The sequence below is a fragment of the Phyllostomus discolor genome, chromosome 9 (genome assembly GCF_004126475.2).
Source record: "Phyllostomus discolor isolate MPI-MPIP mPhyDis1 chromosome 9, mPhyDis1.pri.v3, whole genome shotgun sequence".
Taxonomy (NCBI): Eukaryota; Metazoa; Chordata; class Mammalia; order Chiroptera; family Phyllostomidae; genus Phyllostomus; species Phyllostomus discolor.
In genome coordinates, this window is record NC_040911.2 from 48,559,370 (window position 1) to 48,578,213 (window position 18,844).

General features: G+C 33.7%; 1 protein-coding gene across 1 annotated transcript in view; it reads left to right on the plus strand.

Annotated features, from left to right (window-relative positions):
* The window catches only part of ANKRD12 (ankyrin repeat domain 12), a 157,452-nt gene that overhangs the window by 128,116 nt on the left and 10,492 nt on the right, over positions 1-18,844 (plus strand). Inside the window, 3 exon segments of the mRNA XM_036009317.1 lie at positions 6,877-8,723; positions 8,725-11,586; positions 16,048-16,146. Coding sequence (XP_035865210.1) covers positions 6,877-8,723; positions 8,725-11,586; positions 16,048-16,146 — 4,808 coding nt within the window.

Sequence of the window (18,844 nt, forward strand, 5' to 3'; positions counted from 1 at the left end):
ATGGAGTATAAGCATAATTTCTGAAGTGCTGTAGTACTGTTTGCTTGGAAGAACCAAGAGAACAGATCTGAACTTGAGAAATTCTGTTCACTTTGTCATTTTTAAGTTAGTTAAATTTAAAGAAAATCAAATGTAATACTTTAAATAAATTACAAATAATGATTCTGTGGGCAGTGGGATTATTTTGTAGGTGGATTTTTTTTCTCACCCATCTCTGTATTTTCCTGGTTTTCTAACATGAACTATTTTATTTTTTAAAATGCTATTTGAAAATAAATGAAACAAAATCTTAATGAATAAAGATTACAAAAGTAGTATAGCTTAGAACATTTTTATGCACTAGCCTGTCTCTGAATGAAAATGGCATATAAACATAATTCCAACTGTAAAGATTTTTATTAGTATTCAATATATCGAGTTTTAAAAGATTACTTAAATCTGGTTGAGTATACTACACACACAAAAGGCTTTCAATATTGTAGATATTTGACAATGGAAATCAAATCTTAAATTACTGCTTCCACTCCTATTTTTTGAATGGCTGTCTTATTCATAAGAGCTCAGGTTTTGTACTCCTATGCTTTCTAGATTCAATCCCTGGATCTCTTATCATGAATAAGTTAACCTGTATGTGCCCAGGTTCCAAAATAGGGATTACAGTTACATACTTCATGGAGGTGTTGTAAACAAAAGCTAAATGAGTTAATATATGGATGCACATAGCATACATGCTGGCATAGAATAAGCACTTAGTAATTATTAGCTTTAAAAATAGTAGAAATCTGAAAGAGTTATCACAGTACACACATCCAGTTATTTAAGATGCAATGTTCAGAACCATACTTTATATGCCATTGCAGCCTTATAATCTTTAAATTTAAAAAAAGTCAAATGGTAATGGAAAAAATACAATAAAGATTAAATTTTTAAAAATGTCATTTGTATTTACCATTATAAAGTTGGAAAAGTTAATCAAGTTCACTGGTTCATAGTCATTTAAAGTAGTTAAAGCATGGTTTTTTCCCTTTATTTTCAAGCCTTAAAGCATAATTAACATATAATATTATATAAGTTTAAAGCATACAGTGTAATGATTTAATGTATAAATGTATGTATGTATTGCAAAATGATTACCGCAGTAAGGGTAGTTGGCTCATCTGTTACCTCACATAGTTATAGTTTTGTGTGTGTGAGGTGAGAACTTTCAAATTTACTGTTAGCAACTTCCAAATATCCAATACAGTATTGTTAATTGTAGTCATGATGCTGTACATTACATCTTCAGAACTTTTTCATCTTATCACTGGAAATTTATATAGTTCAACCACCCTTAACCTGTTTTCCCCTTCCTGGACTTCTTGTTTGTTTTTTATAAATTGCATTACTTAATAATCATAAATGAGGTATTTTTAATCTATCTTATTTCATGTATTTATGGACTATATAAATCAAGATATTGTATATATAAGATGTGACTATTTCAAGATCAAGCAAAGAATAGACAAATAGCAAGTTTATATTTGAAACTCAACTTGAACCTCAGGTGGGTATGTTTAAAGCATTATGTTACTGCTTTTTCTTTTTTATTAAAAAAATTTTACATGTAAATTAACAGTAAACCTCATTTAATAATATTTTCTTTTAAATCCTCAATTTTGTATCCGAGTTGTTTTTTCAATATACTTAATCATGAAATAAACATAGAAATAGAAAGTATTCATTGACTGCTTATGGAATGATCACAAATTATGGCTTCATTATATTGTTTATGTAGTTCATCTTGACTATATTCAGTGCCCTTGATGCACTGAGAAGTATATAGCATGATGGTTTTGAGTACCAATTCTAGAGTCACGTATACTAGGGCTTAAAGACCTCACTCTGCCACCTTTTAACTGTGTAGTCATGCAGAAATTTGTTATTAACATTATTACATAGTATTCTCAGCATATAATGTGCATACAAAGATAAATAAGACAGTTTATAGACTTGCACAAACATGGTATTTATTTTAAACTTTCACTGAGGATAGTTTTCTTTAAGTTGTGGAAACTTTTATTTAAACTATTATATAATGGTATTAAATTGCAATTGACAAATGAAGTACAGTTTTATGTAATTGCGTCCCTACTTGCATTTTCCTTCTCCCTTTTTTGACGAATACTAAAAAGTATTTTACATTAAGTGGTTGCCAATTATGACTAGTGCTTTTATCTGTAAAACTATAAATTCCACCAGACAGTAATATAAAAAAATTGTCTCTTATTTTCATTCTATTTCTTCTTTCCCCTCATTGCGCTCCTCTGTCCGCTCCATGAAAAGTGTATATCTGCATATGTTCTACATTTACTTGAAAGACTGGTGATTTTCACTGCCCTCATCCTAAGGGACCACCTACCTCCATTGTAACCCTGTAATAAGTAAAGTGCATGGAGTTGTCTTTAATCTTGTACAGAGTTAAGCAAATATGAAAAATTTTGGAATTAGGCTTTGCCTTTTTTAATTAACATGTGCTTTATTGAATATGGCACTATTTGTTGATAAACACATTTTTAAAAAGATTTTATTTATTTATTTTCAGAGAAAGGGAGGGAGAAAGAAAAGAGAAACATCAATGTGTGGTTGCCTCTCATGCACCCCCTACTGGGGACCTGGCTGCAACCCAGGCATGTGCCCTGACTGAGAATTGAACTGGCGACCCTTTGATTTGCAGGCCGGCAATTTACTAAGCCACACCACCCTGGGCTAATAAACACATTTTATTTAAATAATGTAATTTAATGGTAATACTTTTCTCTTTTTTGTCTAGGCAATGAGTTAATAATTGTCATATGCATGATATGTGCCAAGATATGATAGGCACATTACATTAATTAGTTCATTAATCTTCAAAATAGCCCTGTAAATTAATACCTCATAACAGATTACTGCCTGTTAAGTGTCAGAGCAAAGATTTGAACCTACGGTTAATGGCAGAACCTGTGTACTTTTCCATTATACCATACTGATAGTTACTGAGTATGAAAAGTTCAGAGTCAGAGGATCCTAATGTCAGCATATAATTGCAGTATGAATTTAATATATGTTTATTTGACTTAATTATACCTGTTATGAAGTGTGGCACAACTGCTGTCTTCATTATATCTGAGTGTAACACCTTCTGTTGGGTAAAAATGTTCCAAAAATGAAAGTAGCTGGTATTTTTGGTTTTTGTTGTAGCGCCTACCATTAACAAATTTAAAATGTTTGATTAAAGGATACATGTTTATATATAATGTCTTTTTGAAAATGTTTATATGTTATCTAATTTTGTTCAGAAAATTATAATTTTTTATCATCAACCGAGGACATTTTTTCATTTCTTTTAGAGAGAGAGGAAGGGAAAGAAACATTGGTGCCAGAGAGAAGCATGTATTGATTTCCTGTTGAACATGCCTAGACAGGGGATCCTACATGCCCAGACTGGGGATTTTATGTGCCTGGACTGGAAACAGGGATTCTACTCATCCATACTGGGAATCGAACCCACAACTTTTCAGTTACCAGACAAAACTCCAACTAATTAAGCCACAGTAGCTAGGGCAAAATTATTTTTTAAAGTAAATATAATAAAAGTATAGGGTTTTGATTTGTTTTATTCTGTACATTGCAGAATATATTCATTATTTAAAACATTTTAAAATAAATTAAAAATTATAAGTAAATTATTAGTGTTTTTACTTTTATTATAGAACTAAGTAGAAATAATAGTATTGTGAGCCTATATACACTTACTGCTGTTTAAATAATTTTCATCTTATGGCTGATCTTGTTTTGCCCCTCATAATTCTATATAAATTTTTCTACACTATTAAATATCTATGATATTAGATAATTGGAAGCAATCTGAATATCTCCTCAGTAGAAGATCAGTTTAAATGATTACATATCCACTCAATGTAACCTGCAGCTCTTCAAAATAGTAATGAGGAGCCCTGGCCGGTGTGGCTCAGTTGGTTGGAGCATCATCCCCTCCATAATCACAAGGTTGCAGGTTCAATTACCAATGGTCAGGGCACATAATTTGCAGGTTCTATCCCTGGTCCAGGCATGTATGGAAGGCAACCAGTTGATGCTTCTCTCTCACATTGATGTTTCTGTATCCCTTCCCCTCTCTCTCTCTCTCTCTCTCTCTCTCTCCCCCCCCCCCCCTCCCCCCCTCCCTCTCTCTCTCTCTCTCTCTCTCTCTCTCTCTCTCTCTAAAAGCGATGAAAAAAAAATGCCCTCAGGTGAAAATAAAAATAGTAATGAAGAAAATATAACTTCGAAAACAAGTCTGTGGTCTGTTAAGTGAAAAGAAAAATGCATGAAGTGATATACATGCTGTGATATGAGCTGCTTGATTATAGAATAGTTTCATGTCCTTAAATCTTACCTGAAATTTCTGTATATCCTTCATGCCTTAGTCTCAGTGCTACTTCTTTGAGAAGCCTGCTTTTCTTCTTCAGTTCTCCCAAAAAGACTTCCCCAAATGCACCCTTTGGACTTAGTATGTAACTGGTAAGAGGCAGGACTGGTTTTTTCATCTTAGTGTCCCCTATTCCCTAGCATTGTGTGCCTGGTGGAGCATCATAAATATTCAAGACTGATGCTAAGTGTAGAACTAATTTGATGGGATATGCAAAGGAAAAAATTATTTCCATTTTCTAATAAAATTAATCATTTGATGAGAAACAATATAAATAGAATAACTATTTATAAACATAAAGAATTAAATCCTTGAAGACTACAAGTAGAAAAGTCCTTGAGAACAAATTATAAATAAGATGTTAACAGAGAAAATAATACCTGCTGTTATAAGTTCATATTATTGTATTCATTTAATCGAGGACCAAAATAAATACTTCCCGAGTAGTTCTTTTTGCTACATAAAGTTTTGTAATTTGATATTATGTATTGCATAGTTGGGAATGAAGAGTTATATTTTTTATAAGCAGTTTTAATTTCAAAAAAATTTTTTATACCATGTGCCAGTATAACTATACCACTCTTTGGTATTTAGTAATAATACTATCTTAAAATTATCACATCTTCTTCAAAAGTAAGATCATGATCTTTCTAGAGCTCCTCTACAGTGCCCAGTACCTCATAGACACTCCAAAATACTTTGGAATTTGAATTTTTGTGTGAAGAGAATATTTGAGAGCTAGATCACTTTAGAGGAAACTTAATGTATTAAAATAAATTTGTAATTTTAAAGTTAAATACTTAGCAAATGAAGTATCATGTTGGTAATGATTTTTGGTTCCACCCTCCCTTGGTCAGAGGCCTCAGTTTTCCTTTAGTTAAAGGCCTGGGTTTTCTTTTCAGTTAGAGGCCCATGCATGCAAAATACAGTTTAGCTAAGAAAGGGTGCCTACCTAGGGAGAATAAAAACCTTTTTCTTAGAAATGATGTCACACGCCCTGGTCAGTGTGGCTCATTTGGTTTGAGTGTCAGATTTGATTTCTGGTCAGGGCACATGCCTAGGTTATATGTTTGGTCCCTGGTCAGGGCACATACAAGAGGCAGCCTATCAGTGTTTCTCCCTCACATCAATGTTTCTCTCCCTCTCTCTTTCCATTCCTTTCTCTCTAAAATAGATAAGCATGTCCTCAGCAAAGATTAAAAATAAATAATTTAAAATGGAATCATGAAATAGAATATAGCTGTTCTTTGGCTATTATTCATGTAGCAGTTTGAATGCAGTTAATTTTTCATGTACTTAAATTCTCATATATTTAAAAACAGTGTAGGAGTTCAGCCTATTATTTCCTTTATTGTACCAAAATATATATTATGATCAAGTCTGCATTAGTACAGATAAGAAAACTAAGGAATAATTTTTATCAAATTTGCATATCTGTTCATCTGTCATAATCTTGATTATGTAATTATAAAATAATATATTTTTTAATTGTTGACACTATTACAGATGTCCCCCTTTCCACCCCACCCCCCCCTTGGTGTTTAGCACATTGTTGTCTGTGTCCATGGGCTGTGCATATATGTTTTTTAGCTAATCTCTTCCAGTTCCCCCATCCCCCTCCATATATGGAATACTACATGGCTATAAAAAAGGAGAGACTCATCTCACGCAACAGCGTGAATGGACCTGGAGATTATGATGCTAAGTGAAATAATCCAGTCAGAAAAAGACAAATGATCTCACTCATATGTGGACTCTAATGAACAAATTACAATGAAAAAATAAAATCAGTGACATGGATATATGGCGCAGAATGACAGATCTCACAGGGGATACATTTCTTTAGATTTTTCTCATTTTTTTAACTAAATAATCATTTTTTGTATAGTCAAAACCATTCACCTGTATTTAAGTTACTGTCTTCTATTGGAATCACTCGATAACTTAGTCCTTTTAATTAAAAACCTGAACTGTAAAACAATCTGTGATATTTATATAATTAAATCTCTTAGTGTTTCTTAATCTTTTTGCATCAAAGAATCTTAAGTTAAATATCTTCTCCAGAGCAAAAAGTACCTGTATGTAAAATTTTATATAACATGAGTAGCCAGTGTTTTCCCTGAAACCCATTCCCCTGGTTTATGGACTTCTGCTTTATAGTATGCATATTTATATTTCTGATACATGTATTGTAAATTCAGTGTATCATGTGCTTTTGGAGGTATCAGGAAAGCCCATGCTGAAGCAGATTCTCCATAAAATTTTTCCGTGACACTGTAGCAGATGTATTTCTATTGCATTATTCACCTATAAATCTGAATTTTTTTTAATTATTTGAAATATTTATATTTATATGCTATATTTTTCTCAGTCTTATTTTTCTGACAGTTATCTTTCAACCAACAACAGATTTCCTTTTCTTATTCTAGATTCTGAAGAGGCTCAATCTGTAAATCCTTCCAGTGTCGATGAAAATATTGATTCTGAGACAGAGAAAGACTCTCTAATTTGCGAAAATAAACAAGTGATTTCCAAAGCACCTCTTCCATCTGCCCTTGATGAGTATGAATTCAAAGATGATGATGAAGAAGAAATAAATAAAATGATTGATGATAGGCATATTCTTAGAAAAGAGCTACGAAAAGAGAGTGAATCTGAAGTAGAAAAGAATAGTTTATTTGCAAAACAGGACAAAGCTTTTTATCCTAAATCATTTAAAAGTAAAAAACAAAAGCCATCTAGGGTTCTATATTCAAGTTCTGAAAGTTCAGATGAAGAAATTCTTCAGAACAAAAAGCCTCTTCCTACTCCATGCTCTGTCCCTGAAATGTCAAATTCCGATACACAAACCAAAAAGGAATACGGAGTTTCTAATGAACACAAACAGAAAGGCAAAGTTAAAAGAAAATTAAAGAACCAGAACAAAAATAAAGAGAACCAAGAGCTGAAGCAAGAAAAAGAGGGGAAAGAAAATACCAGAGTAACAAACTTGACAGTTAATACAACAGCAGATTGTTCAGAAAAGACCAGAGAGGAAGGAAATTTTAGGAAATCTTTTAGCCCTAAAGATGATACTTCATTACATTTATTTCATATTTCCAGTGGTAAATCTCCCAAACATTCTTGTGGACTAAGTGAAAAGCAGTCAACACCAGTAAAACAAGAACACACCAAAACATGTTTATCACCAGGAAGCTCTGAAATGTCATTACAGCCTGATCTTGTTCGATATGATAATACAGAGTCAGAATTCTTGCCAGAAAGCTCAAGTGTAAAATCTTGTAAGCATAAGGAAAAAAACAAGCATCAGAAAGATTTCCACTTAGAATTTGGTGAAAAATCAAATGCTAAAATAAAGGATGAAGATCATAGTTCGACATTTGAAAATTCAGATTGTACACTGAAAAAAATGGATAAAGAAGGCAAAACATTAAAAAAGCATAAATTGAAACATAAGGAAAGGGAAAAAGAAAAACATAAAAAGGAAATTGAAGGTGAAAAGGAAAAATACAAAAATAGGGATGGTACTAAAGAGCTGCAGCGGAGTGTAGAATTTGATAGAGAATTTTGGAAAGAGAATTTTTTTAAAAGTGATGAAACTGAAGATATGTTTTTGAATATAGAACATGATTCCCTAACATTAGGAAAGAAGTTGAAGTTGGAAAAAAACCTAAAAGATGATAAATCAACCAAGGAAAAGCATGTCTCAAAAGAGAGGAACTTGAAAGAAGAACGAGAAAAGATTAAAAAAGAAAGTGAGAAATCTTTTAGGGAAGAAAAAGCAAAAGATTTAAAAGAAGAAAGAGAGAATGTACCTATAGACAAAGAAGCAGAATTCAGTTCTTTAGGTATAAGTGCCAGTGAGGAATCTATAGGGTTACATTCAATGGAAAAGGAAATAGAAATTGAGAAACAAGAAAAGCACATAAAAGAGAGTAAGGAAAAATCTGACAAACGATTTCAAAGTAAAGAAAAGGACGTTGAGAAAACTGAAAGAAAAAATTCTGAAAAAGAGAAAAAGATAAAACATGAGCATAAGTCAGAAAAAGACAAATTAGATCTTAGTGAATGTGTTGACAGGATAAAAGAAAAAGAGAAGCTATATTCACATCATACAGAGAAATGTCATAAAGAAAGTGAGAAGATAAAAAATATTACTATTAAAAAAATGGATGATAGAGATAAAAGTAGAGAAAAGATGGATAGAAAACATGACAAAGAAAAATCTGAAAAAGACAGGCATCTAGCAGAAAGCAAAGAAAAGCACTTGATGGAAAAAAAAAAACAAACAGTCAGATAATAGTGACTACACTAAATCAGAAAAAAGCAAAAACAAAGACAGGGAGGTAGATAAAAAGGAGAAATCTAGAGATAAAGAAAGTGTGAACATATCTAACTCGAAACACTTCCAAGAAGAGAAGAAGTCAAGTGTAGCAGATGGTAGTAAAGCACAATATGAAAAAGCTTTATCCCTTAAAGAAAAAACAAAAGATGAACCTTTGAAAACTCCTGATGGAAAAGAAAAAGATAAGAAAGATAAAGATATAGACAGATACAAAGAACGAGATAAACATAAGGATAAGATTCAACTAAATAGTTTATTCAAACTAAAATCTGAAGCTGATAAACCCAAACCTAAGTCATTACCAGCATCAAAAGATATTCGACCTAAAGAAAAGAGGTTAGTGAATGATGATTTAATGCAGACAAGTTTTGAACGAATGCTAAGCCTTAAAGATTTAGAAATAGAGCAGTGGCACAAAAAACATAAGGAAAAAATAAAGCAAAAAGAAAAGGAACGATTGAAAAACCGTAATTGTTTAGAACTTAAAGTAAAAGATAAAGAAAAAACAAAGCATACACTAGCTGAGTCCAAAAATAAAGAACTTACTAGGTCAAAGAGTTCAGAGTTGACTGATGCTTATACCAAGGAGAAACAATCTAAAGATGTTATAAGTAGCCGATCACAATCTGTTGACACCAAAAATGTAATGAATTTAGGGAAGTCATCTTTTGTCTCAGATAATAGCTTAAACAGATCTCCTAGATCAGAAAGTGAAAAGCCAGGTCTCAGCTCCAGATCTGTATCCATGATTTCTGTTGCTAGCTCAGAGGATTCTTGTCATACTACAGTGACTACCCCAAGACCTCCAGTAGAATATGACTCTGACTTTATGTTAGAGGGTTCAGATTCCCAAATGTCCTTTTCCCAGTCACCTTTTTTGCCAATTGCCAAATCTCCTGCACTTCATGAAAAGGACTTGGATAGCCTGGCTGACCTGCCAGAGCGGATTAAACCACCATATACAAGCAGACTTACAACATCCCATCTCCGATCATCTTCTGTAGAAGATGTTAAAGTACTTATGAGTGAGGGGAGACCAACTGTGGAAGTTCGAAGATGTAGCATGCCATCTGTCATTTGTGAACATACAAAACCATTTCAAACAACACCAGAAGAAAGCAATCAAGGTGGCTTAGTTGTGCCAAGAGATACTTGTCCTTCTCCCAAACCTGAAGTATCTTCAAATGTGCCTGAAAGAGAACTTTCAAATGTGTCTAACATACATTCCAGTTTTGCATCCTCACCAACTAGGTCTGTAAACAGCAAATATATTTTAGCTGATATAAATGTTATCAAGAGTACTGCTTCAGTGGGCACTTTGATGGGCAGTCCTGTTCATTTAGAGCCATCTAATCAGGTTGGTGTGATCCAAAACAAATCATGGGAGATACCTATTGATAGACTGGAATCAGTAAGCACCAGTGACTTTATTGGCCCAAATTCTAGTACACCCGATCAAGATTCTTCTGTTCAGGTGTTTTGTAATTCTGAAAAAATATTGAAAGAGCAGAATACTGATTTATTATCCCTGCACCAGACTGAACTGTCAGTAAACTCTTGTGCTCAGGATGCAGCATCCTTTCTGCCTTTACAGCAGCCTGGCTCTTTCTTTAGCCAATCACTTTCAGATGCTGAATCTATTTCAAAACATACATCTTTGTCATATGTTGCCAATCAAGAGCCAGGTATTTTACAACAGAAAAGTACAGTTCAAATTATCAGTCCTGTTTCAGATATTGATAATGAATCTACAAAGGATATGGAGAATACTTTCGCCTTAACAGATGTTCAAAAGACAGATGCCTTTGTTACAGTGTACTCTGAAAGCACTATTCAAGAAGCATCACCAAATTGTGAGAAGGCTAGTGCTTTGCCTGTATTACCATTAGAAAAGGACTTGAACGCGAGTGAATCTTCCCAGCTAAATACACAGTATTCATTTAGCAAACTAATGTACAAGTCTTCCAATAGCCATGAGGTTGAAAATAGCACTTCTGACATTCAGGTTATTTCACATGAAAAAGAAAGCAAACTGGGGAGTTTGGTTTTATCTCATTTGAATGATAAGTGTGATTCTGATTTATGCGAAATGAATGCAGGAATACCAAAAGGAAACCTAAATGAACAAGATACTCCAAAATTTTGTCCTGAAAGTGAAAAGTGTTTGCTTTCCCTTGAAGATGAAGAATCACAGCAAAGCACTTTATCCAGTTTAGAAAACCATTCACAACAACCAGCTCAACCAGAAATGCATAAATATGCTCAATTAGTTAAAGTAGAATTAGAAGAAAATGCTGAGGATGATAAAACTGAAAACCAAATCCCTCAGAGGATGACTAGAAACAAAGCAAATACAATGGCAAATCAAAGCAAACAGATTCTTGCTAGCTGTACACTATTACCAGAAAAAGATAGTGAATCTTCATCTCCTAGAGGAAGAATAAGATTAACTGAAGATGATGATCCTCAAATTCACCATCCACGGAAAAGGAAAGTGTCACGTGTGCCTCAGCCTGTGCAAGTGAGTCCCTCCTTACTACAAGCAAAAGAGAAAACCCAGCAGTCTTTGGCAGCCGTTGTAGATTCTCTGAAACTAGATGAGATTCAGCCATACAGTTCAGAGAGAGCAAATCCATATTTTGAATTCTTGCACATAAGAAAAAAAATTGAAGAAAAGCGCAAATTGTTATGTAGTGTTATTCCTCAAGCACCTCAGTATTATGATGAATACGTGACATTTAATGGATCTTATCTCCTGGATGGAAACCCCTTAAGCAAGATTTGCATTCCCACGGTAAGTAACCTTGGTAATACATCTGCAATGCTGCCCAATAGATATATACTGCAAGTCACATAAGGAGTTCTAAATTTTCTAGTAGCCACATTTTAAAAAGTAAAAAGCAAGTATGTTAATTTTAACATTTTATTCAGCCAAATGTATTCATAATACTATTTCAAAATATAATCAGTATAGAAAAGTTATTGAGACATTTTGTGTTCTTTTTCTTTGTACTAAGTATTTGAAATCTGATGTGCTTACAGTACATCTCAATTTAAACTAGCTACATTTCAGTAAGTGCTCAGGAGCCATATATGTGGTTAGTGACTACCTTATTGAACAACACTGGCCTACAATATTTTGTTTTTCCTTAACTTTCCCTTTTGTCCTAAAGGGACAGATTATGTTTTTGTTTCTTTAACGAGTAATTCCTTTGTGTGTGTGTTTTTTTATCCCTTTCTGTCCATCTTCTCTGGAACCTTCCTCTATTAAAACATTTCTTAGTATATTTTCAATTTTTCCTCTCCATTGGCCTTCATCCCCCCACTTTGTACATATTTGGGTCTCCTTCATCCTAGGGAGAAAAAGTTATCCCTTGACTGTCAGTTCATCAAGCTCACCCTCTCTCTCCTTCACTGCTGCACTCTTGGAGTCCGTGCCTTATGTTTCCTGTAATCACTTCCTATTCATCCCATGACTCTTATGCATTGGCAGTGGTCAACAGTAAGCTTGTAAATGCCAGATTCATTGGCCTCTTTCTTTTTCTTTGTACTTGATCTTAGTTACATTTGATATTGTGACCATCTTGGTATTCATAAAATTTCCTTTCCCCACTCCTGCCCTGGTCTTTCTTGATGGTGCTCTTTTCTAATTCACTGGCCTCACTGGCTAATCCTATCTCTCTTTTAATGATTCTTTTACCCACCCTTTAAACATCAGAGTTCTCTAGGAATTAATTCTTCAGTCAACTTCATGTCAGTGTGATTGATCTTAATACTGTGGTTTCGGCAGTTTTTCTTGTGCCAATTAGTCCCCAAAATTTCTTATCTAGCTATATACCATCTTTTGTGATCTCCAGAATCAAATATAGGTGCATCCTGGGCATCCCTTACCTAAATGACTTTCAGATACCTGTCATACATAGGTATGGTTCTCTAGGAAGCTAACTCTGGAATTGTGTGCGAGAGAGTTATTTGTAAGTGCGATCAGGGACAATACCTGTGTGTGAGGGAAGCATAACTGGGCAGATCAAGAGGTTGAACTGAAATGCAATTGCAACTGTCACCTCAGGTGAAGCCACAGGAACTCTGGAGTAGGATGGCATTTCTGATAAATAGCCTGCACCCAGGGAAGAAACATGAACATGACCTTGGTCGTGCCAGCTCTCTTCCCTGAAAGGTAATTCTTAGAGAGGAGCTCCTATTAGACCTGTCAACCAACACTCCAAAGAGTGGGGGGGGATCAGTGCTTCATTCCTGAATTGGGGTGTGGGAGGATTTGACCATACATCATGACATTCCTCAGATTTCACACATGCTATAAGGAATGATTTCTCTCTTCCTCAAAAACAAATCTTTACTCACAAAGTAGAAACCTATTAGTAACCAAATTCTAACCATTCTATCTTAGAACTTTCTCCAGAATTTGTACAGAATCTGAGGGCCCTAAACCTCTGCCTTGGTTTAGGGCCTTCATCATTATCTCTCATTTAGAACATTATAGAAACTTGTTCACTTTTTTCCCCTAGTCTCTTTCTGCTGGAGCATTCTCTTCTATTGTTACATTTATATCCCTTTAAAACCAATAAAAAGCTGTTTTCTTATTTAAAGATCTCAGCTGTGATTAGCTGACTTCCTGTTGCCTACAGCTTAAAATCCATATTTAAGCATAGCATATCCATTCATATTCTGACACCAATCTACCCTTCTGGCTTTATTTTCTCACTACTCCTTCCAAACTCACCCAGTGTATTCACCAGACTGAACTCTTGTGTGGAAATCTCATTTACTACTTTTGGTACTTTGGCAGTTGTTGTTCTCCCTAACTGAAATGTTGCTCTCACCAGGCCCCCTTTTTTATCCTCTTTTTATGCCTTTGTTCCAGCTGTGAGGTCACCTCTGAAATCTTGTCAAAGCAGAATTGCTTGTGTCTTCCTTATACCTCACCTATAATATATGTAATTAACTATTTATGTGTCTCCTTCTACCTCTCAGGTATAATCTAATGAAGGGTTAAGGCACTGACTCTTGTAGAATAAATCCCAAGTTTATCTTCAGCCATGAATACACTACCGATTTCCATAACTGTGTTTGTAGCTGTTTCTGGATATTTCCTGAATGTCCCACAATATCTTTAAAATCATTGTGTGTAATACCAAACTAATTTTTCTTATCTCAAATGTGTTTTTGCCCTCGGCTTTAGTTAGTATCATTATCTACTAATTTCCCAGACTGAGGACCCAAAATTCAACTTTCATCTCTTCCCCTGTGCCCTTCCATCGTATCAGTCACTAGGTTGTGTTGATTCACCTCACTTTCATTCCTCTTCTCTTTCCTACCACTGCCATACAAGGACCTCATTAACTCAAACTGTTTACTCACATATTTGAATATTGCATAATCAAATATTCAAAATATTGCATATGTAAATAATTCATAACTATGTGCTAAGAATTGTGCCAATGGGGTGTCAGAAATAAGCAAAACAGATGTTCTGAAAAGCTGTCATGGATTCTAGTTTAGTCCCTTCTGTCAAGCTGGCCTTCTTATTATCTGGGTTCCTTATAAAAGATACAGATCTGACTTTGTGACTACCCAGCGAAACATCTTTGGAGACTCCCAATTTTCTACATACCAAAATCCCCATCATTGCATACAAGGTACTTCCATACTTTTCTAGGCTTGGCTGAGTTACTACTTTACTGTACGTACATGATGGCCCAAGGCTGTGTTATATGCCATTTCACATCATGCCCTTGCACATGTTCCTTCTTTAAAGCCCAGTTCAGAGAAGATCAAAAAGTTTGAAGACGGATGGTTTTTTAGTCTCACATCCACAGAATATAGCTGATACTAGTGTCTTTTAAATCTTAAAAGACAGACTTTTATATTACCCAACTAGTAATAAGCAGCAGTAGTAGATTTAAAAGAATAGAGTTGTAAGTAAATTTGTCATTCTTTGAGCAAAATAATTTGTTAATGATTCAAAGAATATATGCTAATTTTCTTGTTTTCCTTATTACTCCTTAAAGGTTAAGAAATTTTAACTGAAATATATTGTATCATAGGCTAGAAACAGGTTAATACTATAAAAACACTTTTAAGCCCTTACGAGTGTGGCACAGTTGGTTGGGCATCGTCTTGCAAAGCAAAGGGTTGCCAGTCTGATTTCCAGTTAGGGTGCATTAGCTGAATTGCAAGTTCAGTCCCTCATTGGGGCCTGTATGAGAGGCAACCAATAAATGTTTCTCTCTCTCATTAATGTTTCTCTCCTTCTCTTTCTCCCTTCCCCCTCTCTAAAAAATAAATAAATAAAAAATTTTTTAAAAACAAATTAAAATTAGAACTTTGTACAAATTATTTCACTAAAGACAATTTCTAATAAACCATATTAGGTTGTCTTTTAGCACTATGTGCTTATTGATACATATATATGTATATTTGTATATACAGTATGACACACATATTGTGTATATGTTTTGTGTGCCTGTGTTTACTATCACCTTTTCTTATTCCTGCAAAGATGATGTAACACTAGTTTAATTCCATTGCAGCAATTAAATTAGAATTTAGTTGTATCAAGTATCATTTCAGAAATAGGTAAAAGCAGAGCTAAGTACTATGTTTGGATGTAGTAGGGAGTTTGTTTGTTTTTAATGAGAATTACTAAAGTAGAGAAACACACAGCTGCTTAAAGGAAGCCTGGATAACTTTGCAAAACTATAATAACAACAACCCTGGCTGGTGTGGCTCAGTTTGTTGGAACATCAGTTGGTTTTATTCTAGATCAGGGCACATGCATAGGTTTCAGGTTCAGTCCTTGGTCTGGGCACCCAGGAGGCTCTCATTTTTTTAAAAAAAAGCAATAAAAAAGATAAAAACTACAACAATAGCACCAAATTCTACTTTTACTCTTAATAAATTTAAAGAAGTTTATAGGACACAAATCAAAACACACACACACACATATATATCTATCATTGTAATTCAAAACACACACATTGTCCTGATAATGCTGAAAATAATTATAAGCTAAGATGGGGGAGGGAGATGTAGATACTTCTGGGGCTAGGAGAATATTCAGTGTTTCGAACAGTTGAAATTGACTGAAAAGTTAATTGTATAATTTTACTATATTATTTAATTCAGAGCACATCAGAATTTATATCTTTTACACACTAAAAGGGTTAATGTTTATAATGTAGCCGATTGTTGTAAATAAAACCTAATACTTTTAACTATATATATTTTAAATTAGATTACACCACCACCTTCACTGTCAGATCCACTCAAAGAGCTGTTTCGGCAACAGGAAGTTGTAAGGATGAAACTACGTTTGCAACACAGCATTGAAAGGGTAAGAAATGTTTACATTTACATTTGTGCTAAAAAATAACAATAGATTACAAAGGTCTATGGTTTTTTGTGAATTTTTCTAATTTAAAATCAGTTTGGGAGAAAATGGTTTGTTACCTTGTGCTTATGTGGTAACATGGAGAATTTTTAAGCCTGTTTTCAGTATAACTGCTCCCATGTTAACAATTTATGTTCAGTATTTTTTATACATCAAAAAATAACATTTTTGATGTTATTTTTTTTGATGTATAAAAATCTCTAATAATTTCTTACCATTTGTTGAATTTACAGAACTCTTGAACAGTGAATTCCTAGTTAGACATTAGGATTTCCACATTTTAGAATTGTTGCTAAGTGCCAGCTACTTTAGTGCAAAATACTTACAAAAGCTGTGTTTAGTGGTCCTTATTTTAGTATTCCAGTTTTCAGTGGTTAGTCTTGCTGTGAAATGACAGGAAAAAAAACTTCCACATTTATAAAAATCATAAAAGTTATTTCACTTTGGATTGACAAAAGTACAACACCTTCTTAATCTTTGGGGAGGGTTAGAGATTTCTGGAAATGTGATATGACATACTTACATAAAACCTTGTCTACCACTTCTTTAATTCATACATGATTGATTCCCTAAGGCAGAGGTTCTTAATCCTTTCTGTGCCATGGACTCCTATAACAATCTGGTAAATATAAAACCTTTTCTCAGAATAATGTTTTTAAATGAATAAAGTGATTTATAGCTTTACAATGAGAACAAATTAAAAAAAAAGAAGCACTGATACAGAATTTGCAACACTGTGCATGGCCCATGTCATTGAGCAATGTGTTAGCAACAAGTTAGGTCACATCACATATCAATAGCTGTTTTTAACTATCAAGCATGTATACAGACAGTTGAGAATTGTCATTTAAAAAAAACAACAAACAAAGCCCTAAATGACTAGAAGGAAGGAATCAATAAAGATCAGAGCAGAAATAAACAAAATAGAGTCTGAAAAAAAACAATACAAAAGATCAGTAAAACCACGAGCCAGACAAGACTGACAGACATTTAACCAGACTCATCAAGAAAAAAAAGAGAGAGGACCCTAATAAATACAATCTTAAATGAAAAAGGAGAAGTAACAGCTGACACCAAAGAAATACAAAGGATTATAAGAAAATGTTATGAATAACTATATGCCAACAAATTGAAAAATCTGGAAGAAATGGGTAAATTCCTAGAAACATACAATCTTCCAAACTGAATCAGGAAGAATGAGAGAATCTGAAAAACAGATTACAACTAATGAAATCATGGTTATAATAAAAAAAACTCCAAACAAATAAAAGTTCTGGACTGGATGGCTTCATAGGTGAATTTAACCACACATTCAAAAAGAACTAATATCTATTCTCAAACTACTCCAAAAAATTCAAGAGAAAGGAAAACTACCAACCTCATTTCACAAGGCCAATATCATCCTAATTCCAAAATCAGGTAAAGACACTACAAAGAAAGAAAATTATAAGCCATTATCCTTGATGAATGTTGATGCTAAAATCTTCAACAAAATATTAGCAAACCAGACGAAGCAATATATTTTAAAAAATCCTACACTATGATCAAGTAGAATTTATTCCAGGAATGCAAGGTTGGTACAATGTCCACAAATTGATAAACATGGTATACCACATAAACAAAATGAGGGATAAAAACCACATGATCATATCAATAGACGCAGAAAAAATTATTTGAAAAAATCCAGCACCATTTATAATAAAAACTCTCAGCAAAGTGGGAATAGAAGAAACATACCTCAACACAATAAAAGCCATATATGACAACCTACTCCCAACTATATTATTCAGTGGGTAAAAACTACAAGTGTTTCCCTTAAAATCAGGAACAAAACAGAGATGTCTGCTTTTACCACTCTTATTCCGCATAGTACTGGGAATCCTAGCCATAGCAGTCAGACAAGAAGAAAAAATAAAAGACATCCAAATTGGAAAGGAAAAAGTGATACTCATTATTCATAGATGACATGATACTGTACATAGAAAACCCTAAAGACTCCACCAAAAAACTATTATAGCTAATAGATGAATTTGGCAAAGTAGCAACATACAAAATTAATATTCAGAAATTGATGGCATTTCTGTACAGCAGTAATGAAGTACCAGAAAGAGAAACTAAAACAACAGTCCCATTTACAATTGCAACAACAGCAAAAAAGATACCTAGGAATAAATTTAACCTACACTTGAAAAATTATAGGACATTGAAAAAGAAATTGAGGAAGATAGAAATAAGTGGAAGCATACTCCGTGTTCATGGATTGGAAGAATTAACATCATTAAAATGTCCATGTTACCCAAAGCAATCTATAGATTCACTGCAATTCCTATTAAAATACCAATGGCATATTTAACAGATCTAGAACAAATATTCCAAAACTGTATTTGGAACCAAAACAAGACTCCAAATAGCCTCAAAAATCTTGAGGAAGAATATAGTTGGAGGGGATCACAAAACCTAATGTCAAACTAGACTACACGGCCATTGTAATAAAACTACCTTGGTAATGGCATAAGAACAGGCATATAGATCAGTGGAATGGAACAAAGAGCACAGAAATCAACCCACACCTTTATAGTCCATATTTGACAAAGGAAGGAAGAGCATACAATGGAGTAAAGACAGTCTCTTCAGTAAATGA